Source organism: Pseudophryne corroboree, chromosome 7, assembly GCF_028390025.1.
Source record: "Pseudophryne corroboree isolate aPseCor3 chromosome 7, aPseCor3.hap2, whole genome shotgun sequence".
Classification (NCBI taxonomy): Eukaryota; Metazoa; Chordata; class Amphibia; order Anura; family Myobatrachidae; genus Pseudophryne; species Pseudophryne corroboree.
In genome coordinates, this window is record NC_086450.1 from 436,329,037 (window position 1) to 436,351,238 (window position 22,202).

At 49.1% G+C, this 22,202-nt stretch overlaps 1 protein-coding gene across 2 annotated transcripts in view; it reads left to right on the forward strand.

Annotated features, from left to right (window-relative positions):
* B9D1 (B9 domain containing 1) overlaps window positions 1-22,202 on the forward strand; it is a 198,911-nt gene that overhangs the window by 145,864 nt on the left and 30,845 nt on the right. For both annotated transcript variants that reach the window (XM_063934884.1, XM_063934883.1), the window contains one exon: window positions 2,393-2,460. In XM_063934884.1, coding sequence (XP_063790954.1) covers window positions 2,393-2,460 — 68 coding nt within the window. The remainder of the gene's footprint in view (window positions 1-2,392; window positions 2,461-22,202) is intronic.

The window sequence follows — 22,202 nt, forward strand, 5'->3', positions numbered from 1 at the left end:
GCGACTTTATAAGCAACATTCAGATATTTCTCTTAATGTAAACGGTCATCACTTGAGGGAAGAGCTGGTACGTCATACATACTGCATTGGTAATTCCTCGGAACTAACCCACCCAATGCACTGCGGGCAATATCTGAATTATAATGGAGAGGGCTTTAAGGGGTTGTAACCACTGACTGTGGGAGGGGAAGGGTTAGGACCTGGGGTCGATGCTTAGGGTTAGGCTACTGGTGGGTAGGTTAGGGTTAGGCTGCGGCAGTGGAGGTTTAGACAGTATGGTGACGGTTAGGGTTAGGCTATGAGAGGAGAAGTTAGGGTTAGTGACTTGGTGTAGGTTTAGGCTATGGGGAAGGAAATTAGGGTTAGGCTATAGGAGGGGAAGTTAGGGTTAGGCTGCAGCAGTGGAGGGTTAGGCTACTGGAGGGGAGGGTAAGGGGGGAAACTGTGGCAGTGAAGGGTTAGGCTGCGGCAGTGAAGGGTTAGGCTGCGGCAGTGGAGGGTTAGGGCAGTGGAGGGTTAGGCTACTGGAGGGGAGGGTAAGGGGGTAAGCTGTGGCAGTGGAGGGTTAGGCTGTGGCAGTGGAGGGTTAGGCTGTGGCAGTGGAGGGTTAGGCTGCGGCAGTGGAGGGTTAGACTACGGGAGGGGATGGTAAGGGGGTAAGCTGTGGCAGTGGAGGGTTAGGCTGCGGCAGTGGAGGGTTAGACTACGGGAGGGGAGGGTAAGGGGTTAGGCTGCGGCAGTGGAGGGTTAGGCTACGGGAGGGTAGGGTCAGGGGTTAGGCATACTCGCCACCGGAAACTGCACAGGATGAGCCAGAAGTCCTCATCAGCTGACCACCGGACCCGGAAGACATATCTAGAGCCACTTGACCACCAGTAACATTTTGTCAGAATTTGAATCATGTCGACATCAGTGTTGACGTGATGAATGCCGATGTAATCAATGTTTACATGCCAAGCATGTCAATATACTGCATGTCTGCATGATGAATGTTGACAAAATATACCATTCCCTTTGTAACCTATATGTAGCAGTAGTGCTTTCACTTTATGGGCCTACTTCAGACCTGATTGCTGGGCTGCGTTTTTTGCTGTCCTGCGATCAGATAGTCGCTGCCTACAGGGGGAGGGTGTAAGGTTGTGCGTTCGCTTTTATAGTAGGACTGCACAAAAATCAGTTTGTGCTTACTCAGCCGCTGCGATTGTTTCCTGCTGATCGAGGCCGGAGCTGACGTCAGACACCCTCCCAGAAAACGCCTGATCCCACCTGTGTTTTTCAGGACACTCCTGGAAAATGGTCAGTTGCCACCCACAAACAGCCTCTTCCTGTCGATCACCTTGCGAACGCATGTGCGTTCGGATTTTTCATCCCATCCCGTCGCTAGGCACTGAAATCTGTCACTGTTGTGCGACGCTCCGGTGCATTGCTGCTCACAGGCATGTGCAGTTCAGATCTGATCGCACGCTGTGCAAAAACGCACAGAAGCGATCAGATCTGAGTTACCCCCCTATGTTTCTAGGTGTCCTACAAACCGGGATCGGTATGAAATACCTACAATCAAAATCCCGACGGTCGAAATCCCGACAGCAATTGACCGACGGTCAAAATCCCGACATGGACAAAATACTGTCATATAAAATACCGACAAGGTCAAAATAACGACATGTAAAATGTCGACAGGTCAAAATGAGGACATGAGGTGTTCATATTTTTTGTGTATGTCGACATAGGTTGACATGGACACCATATAAGTGTACTGCGTCCCCTTGCATGGCTCGCACTCTCCATGATTCGGGCACGGTGCCTCGCTGCACTTGGCGCACTATTATATTCCCCCTCCAGGTCCACTGGGATGGTAAAGTATGAACAAGTCGGTTTCAATGAAAAAATCATGAAAAACTCATGTCGGTATTTTGACCATGTCGGTATTTTGACCTTGTCGGATTTTGACCGTCTGTCAATTGCTGTCGGTATTTTGACTGTCGGGATTTTGATTGTCGGTAAATTGACTGCATCCCTTACAAACCATGTCCATGTTGCTTTCTGTACAAAGAACCTTCATATATGTGTCTTTTCATATCTGAATATAATAGAGGCCAGGGAGCCAGGGACATGTAACCCTGATGGCCTAGTCATTATGGTTGTGGGAACATTTGCTTGTCCGCGTACAGATGTCTGCTCTTGCTGTTTGCACTACCAGGACACCTGCAATGTGACGGGTAATCTAATACCGTATTCTCTCTTTATAATGCTTGTTTGCGCCATCCCCAGATCGTGTGATGTCCCATACAATGCTACACTCATTCCGTATATGAATATGTCATGTGTGCTTTACTGTATGCCCTAGGCTTAGAGAGAAACTCATATATATGTAAATTGCTTTCTTTTCCAGTTGGTTGACGGGTCGGCGTCCAGAATTCACAGACCCAAAGGTTGTGGCTCAAGGGGACGGAAGAGAAGGTAATGCGTGCTATTGCGAGCATTGTCTATCAATCCAGTGTACACCTATAACACAAGATATATAACATAGAGGGGTATTATTGCTGTGCAGCCAGGCACGTGACATTGAGGTTCTCCTTCAGCGGATACCTGCAGAATAGAAGCCCAGGTGGCACAGTCTTACCTCTGAGGTTCCTTATAAATTACATAATATAGTGTCATGATAATAGTGTCTGACTTAGCATCAAAGTGGCCATGTTGCGTTCTTGCAAATAGTTGTGGACATCCGGCCATATTCTTAGTTGAAAGGATCTATGTGACCTCACCACCCCTGTACATCTGTGAGCCTCTGCCTGCCCCTATCCTGGGTACAAGAGATCCCTCTGAACTTACAGTACCAGATACTCGTGTGTGCAGATATACTGTAGGGCCTTATTCAGAGTTGTTAGCAAACCAAAAAGTCAGCAATTGGGCAAAACCATGCTGCACTGCAGGTGGGGCAGATGTAACATGTGCAGAGAGATTTAGATTTGGGTGGGGTGTATTCAAACTGAAATCTAAATTGCAGTGTAGAAATTAAGCAGCCAGTATTTACCCTGCACAGAAACAATATAACCCACCCAAATCTAACTCTCTCTGCACATGTTACATCTTCCTCACCTGCAGTGTAAGATAGTTTTGCCCAATTGCTAACCTTTTTGGTTTGCTAACAACTCTCAATAACCCCCATATTTCACAGTTCTGCCCACATGCCTGTATATGTCCAAGACAACATTATATTAATCGTGACCGCCATGGTGGTGCCCTGTTGTAGCCATGTAGCTGCTGGCGGAGATCCGGCTGGCTTCTGTGTGACACGCCGATGCTCGGAGATGCAAATACTCACCTTGTACCCATGCACAGTGCGAGAAAGCGCGGATGTGGCCGCTACGCGTGCTCCTCTGAATCAGGAATACACCGCTTAGGTGGAACACATTGGTCTAACTCATCGTTTGTTTGTATTGTAACATAGATGAGTTTACACCCACTTTAAGCAAAGAATCATGGGGCTGATGTATTAAGCCTGGAGAAGTGATGAATCAGTGATAAGTGCAAGGTGATAACGCACCAACCAATCAGCTCCAATATGTACATTTACAGTTGCTGATTGGCTGGTGCGTTATCACCTTGCACTTATCACTGCTTTATCACTTCTCCAGGCTTAATACATATGCACCAATGTTCACAAGAAGAAAGCAAACACCTAACCCTTGTTCCGGGCACAGCGTCACTTCCACGCCCCCGGGATAGTCAGCTAGGCCACTTGCCGCTCGTCTTTACACTGCTGCAGTCTCTCTGTAGACAGCCACCATAGTCATCCTGTGTGGCTCCAGCTGCCCAGTTGGGCGCTGTAGTAGACTTGCTGCTCTGTAACACAGGACTTTGCTGAGCTCCTGTCTGACATAGCCCACCTCTCCTACAGAAAGACCACCTATCTGTTTGCAGCTGGTCTGAGCCTATGGCTGCCCTCACCTGTCTTCTGTAGGGAAACCCACAGCTTATCCCTTACCTGTCTTATGGCTGCTCCACTAAGCTTCCAGATGAGCTGCAAATGAGTGTTGTGATACCAAACTCTAGGGCATGAATGGTCCTGTTTGTGTGTCTGTATGTGTATGGATATTTTAAATGAGTACTTAAATTTCTCTTACGTCCTAGAGGATGCTGGGGTCCATTTAGTACCATGGGGTATAGATGGGTCCTTTGGGAGACACTGGCACTTTAAGAATTTAATAGTGTGGGCTGGCCCCTCCCTCTATGCCCCTCCTACCAAACTCAGTTTAGAAAAAGTGCCCGGAGGAGCCGGTCACAGCTAGGGGAGCTCCTAGGAGTTTTTCTAGTTTTATTTTTTTTCTAAGAGTTGTTAGGTACAGGGAGGTTGCTGGCAACAACCTCCCTGCTTCGTGGGACTTACATGGGGAGTAGAAACCAACTGTTGAAGTTAATGGTTCTCTATCTCCGCTGACAGGAAACTGAGCTCCTAAGGGTGCTGATTGCAAGGCCACGACGAGACCGCTCACTCCCGCAGCACGGCCGCCACCCCCTAACAGAGCCAGAAGAAAGAAGAGTGTTGAGTTCAGCGCCGGCGGCCCGGTTAACGGGACGCCGGCGGGAATGGCGGCACAAGGGTGGGAGCGCAGCTCTGTCAGGCTTTGCTCCAAGAAGGATCAGCAACATATCTATGTAGACGTGGCTGAGGGGCGTCCTGGTCCAGCGCGATCACCCTAACACTGGTAAAGCAGCTAACAGGGGCTAATCCCGCTGCTAGCACTAAAGACCTCAGGCCAGTACAATCATAGTGTGCGGGAAGCTGCACGCCATTACAGGGGGCGGGGCTTCTCCTCAGAGCGGATCCAGCACTCACCAGTGCCATTTTCTCCCTGCAGATCGCTGAAACACGCTGACAGGGAGCACTGACCCTCCACATCACTCAAGTTACTGCGGTACCAGGGTGTTATAGACAGGGGGTAAGAGTGTAGTTAGTGCTATTTGACCTATTAAGGTTATTTAGTCTGCGCTGGGATGTTATCATAATAAGTGCCCACTGGGGCACTGTGTGGCTGGCTCCTTATACTCTGTGACTCTCTGAAAGTACTCTGGAGGAAACTGTGTCTGACATTTTCCTGTATGTGTGTATATATCCACATTACCATGTCTAAGGGCTCTATATCATGTGCTGCAGAGTGTGTATCTTCTCCTGAGGAGTCTATCCCATGTACTCAGGACTGCAATGTGCTTTCTCAACTTTCCGAATCCAAACCCCCATGGGTGGATTCTTTAAGGGGAATGATATCCCAGTTTTCTCTAACGTCCTAAGTGGATGCTGGGGACTCCGTAAGGACCATGGGGATTAGCGGCTCCGCAGGAGACTGGGCACAACTAAAGAAAGCTTTAGGACTACCTGGTGTGCACTGGCTCCTCCCACTAAGACCCTCCTCCAGACTTCAGTTAGATTCTTGTGCCCGGCCGAGCTGGATGCACACTAGGGGTTCTCCTGAGCACCTAGAAAGAAAGTATATTTAGGTTTTTTATTTTCAGTGAGATCTGCTGGCAACAGACTCACTGCAGCGAGGGACTAAGGGCAGAAGAAGCGAACCTACCTAACAGGTGGTAGTTTGGGCTTCTTAGGCTACTGGACACTATTAGCTCCAGAGGGATCGACCGCAGGACCCGACCTTGGTGTTCGTTCCCAGAGCCGCGCCGCCGTCCCCCTTACAGAGCCAGAAGCACGAAGAAGGTCCGGAAAATCGGCGGCAGAAGACTTCGGTCTTCACCAAGGTAGCGCACAGCACTGCAGCTGTGCGCCATTGCTCCTCATGTACACCTCACACTTCGGTCACTGATGGGTGCAGGGCGCCCTGAGGGCAATAAATAACACCTTGGCTGGCAAAATATACATCATATATAGTCCCAGAGGCTATATAGATGTAAAATTACCCCTGCCAGTATCACAGAAAAAGCGGGAGAAAGTCAGCCGAAAAGGGGGCGGGGCTTCTCCCTCAGCACACTGGCGCCATTTTCTCTTCACAGTGCATCTGGAAGACAGCTCCCCAGACTCTCCCCTGTAGTTTTCAGGCTCAAAGGGTTAAAAAGAGAGGGAGGGCACTAAATTTAGGCGCAATATATGTATACAAGCAGCTATTTGGGGAAAAATCACTCAGTTATAGTGTTAATCCCTGCATTATATAGCGCTCTGGTGTGTGCTGGCATACTCTCTCTCGGTCTCCCCAAAGGACTTTGTGGGGTCCTGTCCTCAGTCAGAGCATTCCCTGTGTGTGTGCGGTGTGTCGGTACGGCTGTGTCGACATGTTGGATGAGGAAGGTTACGTGGAGGCGGAGCAGAGGCCGATAAATGGGATGTCGCCCCCTGTGGGGCCGACACCAGAGTGGATGGATAGGTGGAAGGTATTAACAGACAGTGTCAACTCCTTACATAAAAGGCTGGATGACGTAACAGCTGTGGGACAGCCGGCTTCTCAGCCCGCGTCTGCCCAGGCGTCTCAAAGGCCATCAGGGGCTCAAACAACGCCCGTTACCTCAGATGGCAGACACAGATGTCGACACGGAGTCTGACTCCAGTGTCGACGAGGTTTAGACATATACACAATCCACTAGGAACATCCGTTACATGATCTCGGCAATGAAAAAATGTGTTACGCATTTTCTGACATGAACCCATGTACCACATAAAAGGGGTTTTATTTTTGGGGAGAAAAAACAGCCAGTGTTTTGTTCCCCCATCAGATGAATGAATGAAGTGTGTAAAGAAGCGTGGTTTCCCCCGATAAGAAACTGGTAATTTCTAAAAAGTTACTGATGGCGTACCCTTTCCCGCCAGAGGATAGGTCACGTTGGGAGATATCCCTTAGGGTGGATAAGGCGCTCACACGTTTGTCAAAAGGTGGCACTGCCGTCTTAGGATACGGCCACCTTGAAGGAACCTGCTGATAAAAAGCAGGAGACGATCCTGAAGTCTGTATTTACACACTCAGGTTATATACTGAAACCTGCAATTGCCTCAGCATAAATAGTGCTGCTGCAGCGTGGTCTGACACCCTGTCAGATAATATTAATACGCTAAGACAGGGATAATATTTTGCTAACATTGAGCATATTTAAGACGTTGTCTTATATATAAAGGATGCACAGAGGGATATTTGCCGGCTGGCATCCAGAATTAATGCAATGTCCATTCTGCCAGGAGGGTAGTAGAAACCCGGCAGTGGACAGGTGATACTGCATTTAAAAGGCACATGGAGATTCTGCCTTATAAGGGTGAGGAATTGTTTGGGGATGGTCTCTGGGACCTCGTATCCACAGCAACAGCTGGGAAGAAAAATTTTTACCTCAGGTTTCCTCACAAAAGCCTAAAGAAAGCACCGTATTTTCAGGTACAGTCCTTTCGGCTTCAGAAAAGCAAGCGGGTCGAAGGCGCTTTCTTTCTGCACAGAGACAAGGGAAGAAGGAAAAAGCTGCACCAGTCAGCCAGTTCCAGGATCAAATATCTTCCCTCGCTTCCTCTGAGTCCACCGCATGACGCTGGGGCTCCACAGGTGGAGACAGGTGCGGTGGGGGCGCGTCTCGGGAATTGCAGGGATCAGTGGGCTTGCCCACAGGTGGATCCCTAGGTTCTGCAAGTAGTATCACAGGGATACAGGCTGGAGTTCGAGACGACTCCCCCTCGCCGTTGCCTCACATCAGCCTTGCCTGCTGCCCTCGGAGAAAGGTAGTACTGGCGGCAATTCACAAGCTGGACTTCCAGCAGGTGAAATCAAGGTACCCCTCCTTCAACAAGGCCGGGGTTACTATTCCAAAATGTTGGGGTACCGAAACCAGAGGGTTCGGTGAGACCCATTCTAAAATTGAAATCCTTGAACACTTATATACGAAGGTTCAAGTTCAAAATGGAATCGCTCAGGGCGATTATTGCAAGCCTGGAAAATTTCAGGGTATCACTGGACATCAAGGATACTTACCTGCATGTCCCTATTTACCCTCTTCACCAGGTGTACCTCAAAATTGTGGTACAGGATTGTCATTACCAATTCCAGACGTTGCCGTGGATCTGTCCCCAGCACCGAGGGTATTTACCAAGGTAATGGCCGAAGTACTTATCCCGTACTTGGACGATCTCCTTATAAAGGCGAGGTCCAGGGTGCAGTTGTTTGTCGGAGTAGCACTTTCTCGAGAAGTGCTACAACAGCACGGCTGGATTCTGAATATTCTAAAGTCGCAGCTGGTTCCTACGACGCGTCTACTGTTCCTGGGTATGGTTCTGGACACAGAACAGGATAAAAAGGGTTTCTCCCGGAGGAGAAGTCCAAGGAGTTGGCGTCTCTAGATGGCCTCCTAATACAAATACAGGTATCGGTGCATCTATGCACGCGAGCCTTGGGAAAGATGGTAGCTTCTTACGAAGAATTTCCATTCGCCAAGTCCCATGCAAGGATCTTCCAGTGGGATCTGTTGGACAAGTGGTCCGGGTCGCATCCTCAGATGCATCGGCGGATAACCCTGTCTCCAAGGGCCAGGGTGTCGCTGTGGTGGTGACTGCAGAGTTCTCATCTTCTAGGGGGCCGCAGATTCAGCATACAGGACTGGGTCCTGGTGACCACAGATGCCAGCCTTCAAGGCTGGGGAGCAGTCACACAGGGAAGAAACTTCCAAGGCCTATGGAAAAGTCAGGAGACTTCCCTACACATAAATGTTCTGGAACTATGGGCCATTTACAATGCCCTAAGTCAGGCTAGACCCCTGCTTCAACACCGGCCGGTGCTGATCCAGTCAGACAACATCACGGCGGTCGCTCATGTAAACCGACAGGGCGGCACAAGAAGCAGGGTGGTGATGGCAGAAGCCATAAGGATTCTCCGATGGGCGGAAAATCATGTGTTAGCACTGTCAGCAGTGTTCATTCCCGGAGTGGACAACTGAGAAGCAGACTTTCTCAGCAGACACGACCTCCACCCGAGAGAATGGGGACTTCATCCAGAAGTCTTCCAAATGATTGTACACCGTGGGGAAAGGCCACAGGTGGACAGGATGGCGTCCCGCCTCAACAAAAAGCTACAAAGATATTGCGCCAGGTCAAGGGACCCTCAGGCGATAGCTGTGGACGCTCTGGTAACACCGTGGGTGTACCAGTCGGTGTATGTGTTCCCTTCTCTGCCTCTCATACCCAGGGTAATGAGAATAATAGGAAGGAGAGGAGTAAGAAGTTCCGGGTGGCCAAGAAGAGCTTGATACCCAGAACTCCAAGAAATGATCTCAGAGGACCCATGGCCTCTGCCGCTCAGACAGGACCTGCTGCAGCAGGGGGCCTGTCTGTTCCAAGACGTACCGCGGCTGCGATTGACGGCATGGCGGTTGAACGCCAGATCCTGAAGGAAAAGGGTATTCCGGAGGAAGTTATCCCTACGCTATTTATAGCTAGGAAAGAAGTGAACGCAAACCATTATCACCGCATATGGCGGAAATAGGTTGCGTGCTGTGAGGCCAGTAAGGCCCCAAAGGAGGAATTTCAGCTAGGTCGCTTTCTGCACTTCCTACAAGTCAGAGGTGACCATGGGCCTAAAATTGGGTTCCATTAAGGCCCAGATTTCGGCTCTATCGATTTTCTTCCAAAATAGAACTGGCTTCACTGCCTGAAGTTCAGACTTTTGTTAAGGGAGTGCTGCATAGTCAGCCCCCGTTTGTGCCTCCAGTGGCACCGTGGGATCTCAACGTAGTGTTGGATTTCCTGAAGTCGCATTGAGTTGAGCCACTTAAATCCGTGGAGCTACAATACCTCACGTGGAAAGTGGTCATGCTGTGGGCCTTGGCGTCGGCCAGGCGTGTATCAGAATTGGCGGCTTTGTCAAAAGCCCTTATCTGTACTTTATATGGATAAGGCGGAATTGAGGACTCGTTCCCAATTCCTTCCTAAGGTGGTAGCAGTTTTTCATGTGAACCAACCTATTGTGGTGCCTGCGGCTACTTGGGACTTGGAGGATTCCAAGTTTCTGGACGTAGTCAGGGCCCTGAAAAGTATATGTTTCCAGGACGGCTGGAGTCAGGAAAACTGACTCGCTATTTATCCTGTATGCACCCAACAAGCTGGGTGCTCCTGCTTCTAAGCAGACTATGGCTCGCTGGATCTGTAGCACGATTCACCTTGCACATTCTGCGGCTGGACTGCCGCACCCTAAATCTGTGAAAGCCCATTCCACGAGGAAAGTGGGCTCTTCTTGGGCGGCTGCCCGAGGGGTCTCGGCTTTACAAATTTGCCGAGCTGTTACTTGGTCGGGTTAAAACACTCTTGCAAGAGTCTACAAGTTTGATACCCTGGCTGAGGAGGACCTTGAGTTTGCTCATTCGGTGCTGCAGAGTCACCCGCACTCTCCCGCCCGTTTGGGAGCTTTGGTATAATCCCCATGGTCCTTACGGAGTCCCCAGCATCCACTTAGGACGTTAGAGAAAATAAGATTTTACTCACCGGTAAATCTATTTCTCGTAGTCCGTAGTGGATGCTGGGCGCCCATCCCAAGTGCGGATTGTCTGCAATACTTGTATATAGTTATTGCTTAACTAAAGGGTTATTGTTGAGCCATCTGTTGAGAGGCTCAGTTGTTATCATACTGTTAACTGGGTATAGTATCACGAGTAATACGGTGTGATTGGTGTGGCTGGTATGAGTCTTACCCGGGATTCAAAATCCTTCCTTATTGTGTCAGCTCTTCCGGGCACAGTGTCCTAACTGAGGTCTGGAGGAGGGTCTTAGTGGGAGGAGCCAGTGCACACCAGGTAGTCCTAAAGCTTTCTTTAGTTGTGCCCAGTCTCCTGCGGAGCCGCTAATCCCCATGGTCCTTACGGAGTCCCCAGCATCCACTACGGACTACGAGAAATAGATTTACCGGTGAGTAAAATCTTATTTTCATCAAGGATGTCACATAATGAGAAAGAGACGCAGTTTTTGAGAAAGTCTGTTGAGGGTTTGCAGCATTCAGCTCCTACTTCCTCAGATACCCCACCTACATACCCTAAAAATACGTACACTTGCCCAAATAACGCAAGTTGACACTAATACCGACTCTGATACAGGGGATGGTGATGGGGATATGCAGGGGGGGATGCATCCCTTGCTAAGGGGGTGCAGATGATGATTGAAGACATTAGGGATGTTTTGCATATTACTGAGAAGGTACCTGAGCCGCAAGAGGAATCTTTTTTCACGGAAAATAAGAAATCCTCCCTCACCTTCCCTGCTTCTAAACGGCTAAACTCTTTATTTGAAAAATCCTGGAAAACCCAGAGAAAACATTCCAGATCCCTTCATGAATTCCCATTGCTTTTCCTTTCCCTGAAGAGGACAGAAAGAAATGGGAAACCCCATCTATAGTAGACTCTTCTGTATCTAGGTTGTCTAAAAAGGTGGTTTTACCTGTCCCTGGTTCAACCGCCCTAAAAGATCCGGCTAACCGCAAGATTGAGACTACACTCAAATCTCTATACACTGCTACAGGCGTGGCTTTAAGGCCCACTATTGCTTGTGCGTGGATTTCTAAAGCCATAGTAAAGTGGTAAGGCACATTACTAGAGAACTTGGATACTAAGGATAGGAGTGACATTGCTTTGTTTTTGCATCACATACAGGATTCTGCTGGAGGCCATGAAAGACCTTGGAATGCTAAATGCAAGGGCTACTTCCACACTGCAGTCCTTTCGGACCACAAAATTTAAAAAATCCAAATCCCCTTCCACCTTCTTTAGGGGTGGTTGGGGAAAATCAAAAAAAACGGCACCATCAGGTTCTGAGGAACAGCAACCAGGTTCTGTTTCCTCAAAATCTTCAGCATGACGATGGACCTCCCAGCCTGGAGATCGGGCAGGTGGGTGCGAGACTAAAAATTTCAGTCACATATGGGCGTCATCAGGCCTAGACCCCTGGGTGACAGACATTGTTACCCAGGGCTACAGACCAGAGTTTCAGGAACTCCCACCTCACAGATTCTTCAAATCAGGCTTACCAGTTTCGCTGACAGAAAGTGCTATCCTACAGGAAGCCATTCAGAAATTGGTCCAAACAGATGTTATTGTCCCAGTCCACCTCACCTACACCACAAGGGTTATTACTCAAACCTGTTTGTGGTGCCGAAACTGGATGGTTTGGTAAGGCAGATTTTAAACCTAAAGTCATTGAACCCCTACTTAAGGGAATCTCTGAGAGCGGTGATCTCAGGTCTGGAGGCGTGGGAATTCCGAGTATCAAGGATGCATACCTTCACATTACGATCTGGACGCCTCACCAGGCTTATCTCAGATTTGCGCTGCTGAATTGTCACTATCAGTTCCAGGCACTACCTTTTGGTCTCTCCACAGCACCGCGGGTGTTCACCAAGGTCATGGCAGAGATGATGCTACTCCTTCGCAGGCAAGGAGTGAACATAATTCCATATCTGGACGATCTGCTGATAAAAGCATCGTCCAGGGAGAGGTTGTTGCAGAGTATTGCTCTCTCATCTTGACTACTCCAGGATCATGGGTGGATCCTGAACCTTCCAAAGTCACATTTGGAGCCGACAAGGAGACTACCCTTCCTGGGGATGATACTCGACACGAAAGTGCAGAGGGTGTTTCTACCGTTGGAGAAAGCGTTGGTGATCCAATCCATGGTACGGGATGTCCTGAAGCCAGCCCGGGTTTCGATTCATCAGTGCATTCGCCTTCTGGGGAAGATGGTAGCCTCCTACGAGGCTCTTCAGTACGGAAGGTTCCATGTGCCGTCATTCCAGCTAGATCTCCTAGACAAATGGTCGGGATCACACCTTCACATGCACCAGCGGATACGTCTGTCGCCGAAAGCCAGGATTTCATTCCTCTGGTGGCTGCAAACTTCTCACCTACTCAAAGGCCGCAGGTTCGGGATTCAGAATTGGATCCTTCTAACCACGGATACAAGTCTCAGAGGTTGGGGAGCGGTCACCCAAGGGGAAAAGTTCCAAGGAAAGTGGTCAAGTCGGGAGTCCATACTTCCGATAAACATTCTGTAACTAAGGGCCATATACAACGGCCTTCTACAAGCGGCACATCTTCTGCAAGATTGGGCCATACAGGTTCAGTCGGACAATGTCACAGCAGTGTCTTACATAAACCGTCAGGGTGGAACGAAGAGCAGAGCGGCAATGTCAGAGGTAACAAGAATCATCCTCTGGGCAGAAAAGCAATCTTCATTCCGGGAGTGGACAACTGGGAAGTGGATTTCCTCAGCAGACACGAGGAGAATGGGGCCTCCACCCGGAGGTGTTCGCAGAGGTGACAAGCCGATGGGGTGTACCTCAAGTAGACATGATGGCCTCTCGTCTCAACAAGAAACGTCGGAGGTACTGTTCCAGGTCGAGAGACCCTCAAGCAGTGGCGGTGGATGCACTGGTAACTCCGTGGGTGTTCCAGTCGGTGTATGTGTTCCCTCCACTTCCACTCATCCCAAGGATTCTCAAACTAATAAAAAGAACAAGAGTTCAGACGATCTTCATTGCTCCGGACTGGCCAAGGAGGGCTTGGTACGCAGATCTTCTGGAATTACTCCTGGAGGATCCGAGGCCTCTTCCTCTTCGTTAGGACCTTCTGCAACAGAGGCCATTCGCCTATCAAGACTTACTGCGGCTACGTTTGACGGTATGGAGGTTGAACGCCAGATCTTAGCTCGGAAGGGCATTCCGAAAAAGGCCATTCCTATCCTAATACAAGCTAGGAAGGGAGTTACGTCTAAACATTACCATCAGATTTGGAAAAAGTATGTGTCTTGGTGTGAATCCAAGAAGTTTGCAACGGTGGAGTATCAACTGGGACGGTTTCTCCGCTTTCTGCAAGCAGGTGTGGATGTGGGCCTACGCTTGGGCTCCATAAAAGTCCAGATTACGGCCTTGTCCATTTTCTTCCAGAAACAATTGGCTGCCCTCCCCGAGGCTTATACATACTTGAAAGGGGTTCTGCACATCCAACCACCCTTTGTGCCTCCTACGGCACCTTGGGATCTTAATGTGGTGCTGCAGTTCCTGCAATCGGATTGGTTTGAACCTTTGCAGAAGGTGGACGTCAAGTTTCTTATTTGGAAGGTGGTCACACTGTTGGCATTGGCATCTGCTAGACGTGTGTCAGAATTATGGGCATTGTCATGCAAGAGCCCCTATTTTATTTTCCATGAAGATAGGGCTGAGCTCAGAACGCGTCAGCAGTTTCTTCCAAAGGTTGTGTCAGCTTTTCATATCAACTAACCTATTGTGGTGCCAGTGGCTACTGACTCCTCAATTGCCTCAAAGTCCTTGGATGTGGCGAGGGCTTTGAAAATTTATGTGAAGAGAACTTCTCATCACAGAAAGTCGGACGCTTTATTTGTCCTTTATGATCCCAACAAGGTTGGGTGTCCTGCTTCTAAGCAGACGATTTCTCGTTGGATCAGGTTTACTATTCAGCATGCTTATTCTACGGCGGGCTTGCCGTGTCCAAAATCTATTAAGGCTCACTCTACTCGGAAAGTGGGTTCTTCCTGGGCGGCTGCCCGGGGGATCTCGGCTTTGCCGAGCAGCTACTTGGTCAGGGTCGAACACGTTTGCTAAGTTCTACAGGTTCGATACTTTGGCCTCTGAGGACGTAAAGTTTGGTCAATCTGTTCTGCAGGAACCTCAGCACTCTCCCTCCCGTACTGGGAGCTTTGGTACATCCCCATGGTACTAAATGTACCACAGCATCCTCTAGGACATGGGTCTTCAACCTGTGTCCCTCCAGCTGTTGTGAAACTACACATCCCAGCATGCCCTGACACAGTTTTGCTATTAAGGTATGCTAAAACTGAGGCAGGGCATGCTGGGATGTGTAGTTCCACAGCAGCTGGAGGGCCACAGGTTGAAGACCCATGCTCTAGGACGTAAGAGAAAATAGGATTTTAATTACCTACCGGTAAATCCTTTTCTCGTAGTCCATAGAGGATGCTGGGCGCCCAATATTCCTGAATTGTTACTTGGTTCAGTACTGTTTTGTTCTTAGTTAAGTATTGCGTTTCTTTACTGGGTTCAGTATTGTTGTTTCAGTCGTTGCTGATTTGTTCCAAGTTGGTTAGCTTGGCTTTCCTTTTTGTTATGTGTGAGCTGGTGTGAATTTCACCACTAGCTGTGTATTTCCTTCTCTCAAAGTATGTCCGTCTCCTTGGGCACAGTTTATAGACTGAGTCTGGTAGGAGGGCCATAGAGGGAGGGGCTGGCCCACACTGATAAACTCTTAAAGTGCCAGTGACTCCCAAAGGACCCTTCTATACCCCATGGTACTAAATGGACCCCAGCGTCCTCTACGGACTACGAGAAAAGGATTTACCGGTAGGTAATTAAAATCCTGTTTTTGCTTTTATTTAGACGTACACAATAGTTTTGCAGACCGCGTCAGATGGCATCACTTGCGGGCATTTACATGCTGGGCGGCCTTGCCCTGTGCTGGGTGGCCCACAGCATGCGATCGCAAGCAGTTGCAATTTTGCTAAATTAGCAGATCTGCAACTGATGCTGAGTAAGGGGTCTAATTCAGATCTGATCACAGCAGCAAATTTGTTAGCAGTTGGGCAAAACCATGTTGCCTTGCGGTGGGGGGGGGGGGGTCAGATATAACATTTTCAGAGAGAGTTAGATTTGGGTGGGTTATTTTGTTTCTGTGCAGGGTAAATTCTGGCTGCTTTATTTTTACACTGAATTTAGATTTCAGTTTGAACATACCCCACCCAAATCTAACTCTCTGCACGTTACATCTGCCCCACCTGCAGTGCACATGGTTTTGCCCATTAGCTAACAAATTTGCTGCTGCGATCAGATCTGAATTAGGCCCAAGGTCCTGTGTCTCTAAAGCCAAAATGTAAGAACAAGAGATATATCGAGTCCTATGAAACCCTTAAACCCCATACTCATGAAATATTAATGACTTAAATTGTAGCTATGCGAGTTGCATGCTGCTTCTTGCCTATAAAAATGTCCTTTCTGGAGCTGCCACTTAGCAGAGGCGTGGGTTCACCCCCTGATGTTCATTCCCTTTGAGAACACATTAGACACAAAGTTAGATGCTAATTAGCTCCTTGTCCTATCAATAAGCCTGGAAGGTCACCTTTACAAAGTATTGAGTGTCCAGCAAGGAGCGCTCCCAATCTGCCCAATCCATTACAGCTGGAGAGGAGAGCGGCTCATTATTCCCAGCAAGAGAACGGAATCATACAAGTTGTTTAATTACAGAACGCAAAGCGATTGGGGCTATTTATTTTCTCTCTTTCCTCCTGCATTTGATTCTAGTAACAAGCTGGTACGTAAATCAGAGTAGCCCTGTATTCTCCTCACAGATGGTATTTTTCAGCAGGCAGGAAGCCACGTGGAGCTTCCAAATGGGAACGTGTTTTTCTGTAACCCAAAACGAGTAAGGAAAAGGACGTCCGTGCAGGCTGATCAGGCACTTCGCTTATCTGATGGTGCTGTGGAAAGCTGCAGCGTATGTTTGTACGGGATGCAGTTAATATACCGGCGTTCAGGAAACCGTCGCCGGAATCCCAACAGCCAGTGAATGACCGATGCCCGGAATTCTGACAAATGCGGGCTATTCCCACTCGCTTGGGGGGTCCACACCACCAACCGAGTGGGAATAGAACCTGGGCCCGATGCGTGGCGAACAGACTCACATAGTAATAGGTGCAAACTGTGCTATCAGGATTTACCTTTATCAGACACATTACTGTCCATTCTCATAACAATAATCACTGTAGAGGTGCAGAAGGGACTGCGCAAGAAACTATAAATACAAGATATGGTGAATAATAGGATTTTAATTACCTACCAGTAAATACTTTTCTCGTAGTCCGTAGAGGATGCTGTGGTCCACATTAGTACCATGGGGTATAGACGGGTCCACCAGGAGCCATTGGCACTTTAAGAGTTTGAGAGTGTGGGCTGGCTCCTCCCTCTCTGCCCCTCCTAGCAGACTCAGTCTAGAAACTGTGCCCGAGGAGACACATCTTCGAGAGAAGGATTATACACAGATAGTGGCGAGATTTATACCAGCTCACACATATAAGGCAAACCAAGCTAACTAGCTTGAAACTCAGCAACAGCTGAAACAATACTTAACCAAGTCACAAGGCAGTACGCAACTAAGAACAAAGGGGGTCATGTGGGGGGACGCGGCAATGCTTTTGTATTTCAGGAGTAACTCCCGGCCAGTGCAGCTCCTGCTGCCGCAGCCCACCCCCCCAACAGTTCGGCCACACCTGTGTTGGCCGGACCGCGCCTCCCCCTCCCGCCCAGCGGATGCCTCTGTCTCAGAGGCAATTGCTAGGCAGCGACGACTGTCATGCACCGGCGCACTGCGGTGCATGCGCAGTTTTGAACCGATCGTTGCGCTGCGACAAACTGCAGCGAGCGATCAGGTCGGAATAACCCCCAAAGTCGTACTGAACCAGATAACCATTGCAGGATAACGAAGCGCTGGGCGGGTGCCCAGCATCCTCTACAGACTACGAGAAAAGGATTTACCGGTAGGTAATTAAAATCCTATTTTCTCTGACGTCCTAGAGGATGCTGAGGTCCATATTAGTACCATGGGGATGTACCAAAGCTCCCAGTACGGGAGGGAGAGCGCGGAGGCTCCTGCAGAACTGATTGACCAAACTTTAGATCCTCAGAGGCCAAAGTATCGAACTTGTAGAACTTAGCAAAAGTGTTCGACCCTGACCAAGTAGCCACTCGGCAAAGCTGTAAAGCCGAGACACCCCGGGCAGCCCCCCAGGAAAACCCCACCTTACGAGTAGAGTGGGCCTTAACCGATTTCAGACACGGCAATCCTGCCGTAGAATATGCATGCTGGATAGTGAACCTGATCCAGCGAGAAATCGTCTGCTTTAAAGCAGGATACCCAATTTTTGGGGGATCATACAGTACAAACAGAGAGTACGATTTTCTGTGACGATCAGTCCTCTTCACATAGATTCTCAAAGCCCTCACAACATCCAAGGACTTTGATGTAATTGAGAAGTCAGTAGCAACTGGCACCACAATAGGTTGGTTGATATGAAAAGCCGACACAACCTTTGGAAGGAACTGCTGACGCATCCTGAGCTCAGCTCTATCCTTATGGAAATTAAGTAGGGGCTTTTACAAGACAAAGCCCCCAATTCCAACACACGTTGAGCAGAAGCTAAGGCCAACAAAGTGACAGCCTTCCACGTGAGAAACTTAACCTCAGCCTCCTGTAAAGGCTCAAACCAATCCGATTGCAGGAACTGCAACACCACGTTAAGATCCCAGGGTGCCGTCGGCGCCACAAAGGGAGGCTGGATGTGCAGAACCCCTTTCAAAAAGGTCTGAACCTCACGGAGGGCAGCCAATTGTTTCTGGAAGAAAATGGATAAGGCCGAAATCTGGACCTTTATGGATCCCAAACGCAGACCTATACCCACACCAGCTTGCAGGAAGAGGAGAAAACGTCCCAGTTGAAACTCCACGGTAGGAAATTTCTTGGATTCACACCAAGGCACATATTTTTTCAAAATGCTATGGTAATGCTTAGAAGTTACCCCTTTCCTAGCCTGTATCAGGGTAGGAATAACCTTGCTTGGAATACCCTTTCGGGCTAAGATCTGGCGTTCAACCGCCATGCCGTCAAACGTAGCCACGGTAAGTCCTGATAAGCGAATGGCCCCTGTTGCAGAAGGTCCTCGCGAAGAGGAAGAGGCCACGGTTCTTCTAGCAGTAGGCCCAGAAGATCTGCGTACCAAGCTTGCCTTGGCCAGGCCGGAGCAATGAGAATTGCCTGAACCCCTTGTTCTCTTTATGAGCTTTAGAATTCATGGAATGAGTGGAAGTGGAGGGAACACGTACACTAACTTGAACAACCACGGAGTTACCAGGGCATCCACCGCCACTGCTTGAGGGTCTCGCGACCTGGAACAGTACCTCCGAAGCTTCTTGTTGAGACATGAGGCCATCAGTCTATTTGAGGCACGCCCCAACGACTGGTCACATCTGCAAACACCTCCGGATGGAGGCCCCATTCTCCTGGATGGAGATCGTGTCTGCTGAGGAAGTCTGCTTCCCAGTTGTCCACTCCTGGGAGGAAGATCGCTGACAGCGCCAACGCGTGCCTTTCTGCCCAGAGGAGGATTCTTGTCACCTCTGACATTGCAGCTCGGCTCTTTGTACCTGCCTGTCGGTTTATGTAGGCCACCGTCATTACATTGTCCGACTGTACTTGAATGGACCGATCTTGTAGAAGATGAGCCACTTGGAGAAGACCGTTGTACACTGCTCTTAATTCCAGAATGTTTATTGGAAGAATGGCTTCCTGATTTGACCATCTTCCTTGGAAGGTTTCCCCCTGGGTGACCGCTCCCCAACCTCTGAGACTTGCATCCATGGTCAGAAGGATCCAGTTCTGAATTCCAAACCTGCGGCCCTCCAGAAGGTGAGGCATTTGCAGCCACCAGAGGAGCGGAATCCTTGCCCTCGGTGAGACGTATCCTCTGATGCATGTGAAGATGAGATCCCGACCATTTGTCTAGGAGATCCAGCTGGAAGGGTCGAGCATGGAATCTTCCGTACTGTAGAGCCTCGTAGGAGGCAACCATCTTCCCCAGAAGGAGAATGCACTGATGAACCCATACCCGGGCAGGCTTCAAGACATCCCGGACCATGGATTGTATCACTAACGCTTTCTCCAGTGGAAGAAACACCCTCTGCACTTCCGTGTCGAGGATTATCCCCAGGAAAGACAATCTCCTTGTCGGCTCCAAATGCGATTTTTGAAGGTTCAGGATCCAACCGTGATTCCTGAGCAGTCTAGTCGTCGGACCAATGGACTGCAACAACTTCTCCCTGGACACTGCTTTTATCAGCAGATCGTCCAGATATGGAATTATGTTCACACCCTGCCTGCGCAGGAGAACCATCATCTCTGCCATCACCTTGGTGAACACCCTCGGTGCTGTGGGGAGACCGAATGGCAGTGCCTGGAACTGAAAGTGACTGTCTAACAGTGCGAATCGGAGATAAGCCTGATGGGGCTGCCAAATTGGAATGTGGAGGTACACATACTTGATATCCAGGGAAACCATGAGCTCTCCCTCCTCCAGACCTGAGATCACCGCTCTCAGACATTCCATTTTGATTTTGAACTCCCTCAGATAGGGGTTTAACGATTTCAAATTCAAAATTGGCCTGACTGAACCATCCGGCTTCGGTACCACGAATTGGTTCAAATAATAACCCTTGTTTTGTATATGAGGTGGAACTGGGACAATAACTTGTGACCCTTTCCATTTTTGGATGGCTTCCTGTAGGATAGCCCTGTCTGCCAGCAAAGCTGGTAAGCCTGATTTGAAGAATCGGTGAGGCAGGAGGTCTTGAAACTCCAGCCTGTACCCTTGGGACACAATATCCTACACCCAGGGGTCCAGGCCGGACGCCACCCAAACGTGGCTGAACCTTTTTAGCCTCGACCCCACCGGTCCTTCCTCCAGGCCGTGCAGTCCACCGTCATGCAGAGGATTTTGATGTACCAGAATTAGGCTTCTTGTCATGGGAGCCTGCAGTAGCAGGTTTTTTGGATTTTGCCCGAGCTCCTATAAAGAAGGTGTTGGGCTGCTTGCTCCTTCTTGTTTTAGGCGTCCGAAAGGACTGTGACGTAGCTGAAGAAAAAGGTTTCTTCGTAGCAGGTGCAGCTGAAGGAAGAAAAGGTGACTTACCCGCAGTTGCCGTGGAAATCCACGCATCTAGCTCTTCCCCAAAAAGAGCCTGACCTGTGTAGGGTAGTTTCTCCACACCTCTCCTGGATGCCGTGTCAGCAGACCATTGGCGCAGCCAGAGTCCTCTACGAGCTGAGACAGACATGGAAGAATCCCTACAGCCATTGAACCCAGGTCTTTCATGGATTCCACCGTAAATCCCGCAGAATCCTGTATGTTACGCAAGAACAATTCAACGTCACTTTTAACCATTGTATCCAATTCCTCAAGTAACGTGCCAGACCACTTTACTATAGCCTTAGAAATCCATGCACAGGCAATGGCAGGCCGTAATATCGCCCCGAAGCCGTGCATATGGATTTGAGTGTAGTGTCAATCTTGCGATCAGCCGGTTCTTTTAACGCGGCAGATCCCGGAACAGGTAAAACCACCTTCTTTGACAGTCTGGACACAGATGCGTCAACCAGGGCCGAAACTAGGATTTTCGTCACCCGGGGCAAGGCAGTAATTTGGCTCCCCCCCCCCACACACACACAAAAAAACAAAAACAAAAAACAAACAAACCCTATCAGACTAAAATAATCAGATTATCAAAAATTTTGAAAAAAGGGGATACTACTGGACAGTATTCCCCTATGTGCCTCAAATGCCCTATGTGTCACATGCCCTGCCATCGTGTTCGACTACATGCTCCTCTGTGTTTCCCCATCCATTGCACTATATCATAACACTTCATCACTGCACTACAGTCCCCCATCCACTGCACTATATCACTATACTACATCACTACACTACATGCCCCTATGGACTGCACTACATACCCTATATGCTATACTACATCACTACACTACATCCCCTTATATGCTACACCACATCAGTGCACTACATGCCCCTATATACTGCAATACATTACTACACTACATACCCTATATGGTACACTACATCACTGCACTACACCACCCTATAAGCTACACCAAATCTCCCCCCATCTGGGAGGTAAAGCGGAAGTTGATACTGCTAACTGGGAGCACAGTGTGCTTCTATAGCTTGTACAGTGCACCACACACTAGTCGCAGCACTTGGCAAAGAAGAGAGTTTAAGACAGTATCTGACATAGGAGAGATCCCAGGTATTGGAGCTCACCCGCACAGCGTCAGAGCCAGCTGCGGGCAGACAGGTGGGTCAAATACATTGTTTGGGAGCTGTCTGCTGTCTCACTGGAGCAAAAAACAAAAAATCCTCCTCCTCTATAACTCCTTGGCGCCCCCTCAACTTCTGCACCCGGGGCGCATGCCCCCTTAGCCCCCCTAGTTACGGCCCAGGCGTCAACTATGGGTGGGTTTTCCAATTTTTTCCTATCCTCCTCAGGGAAGGGGAATACAACCAGAACCTTTCTTGGGATCTGGAATTTTTTGTCTGGATTTTCCCAAGATTTTTCAAATATAGCATTTAACTCTTTTGACGCAGGAAAGGTTAGAGAGGCTTTCTT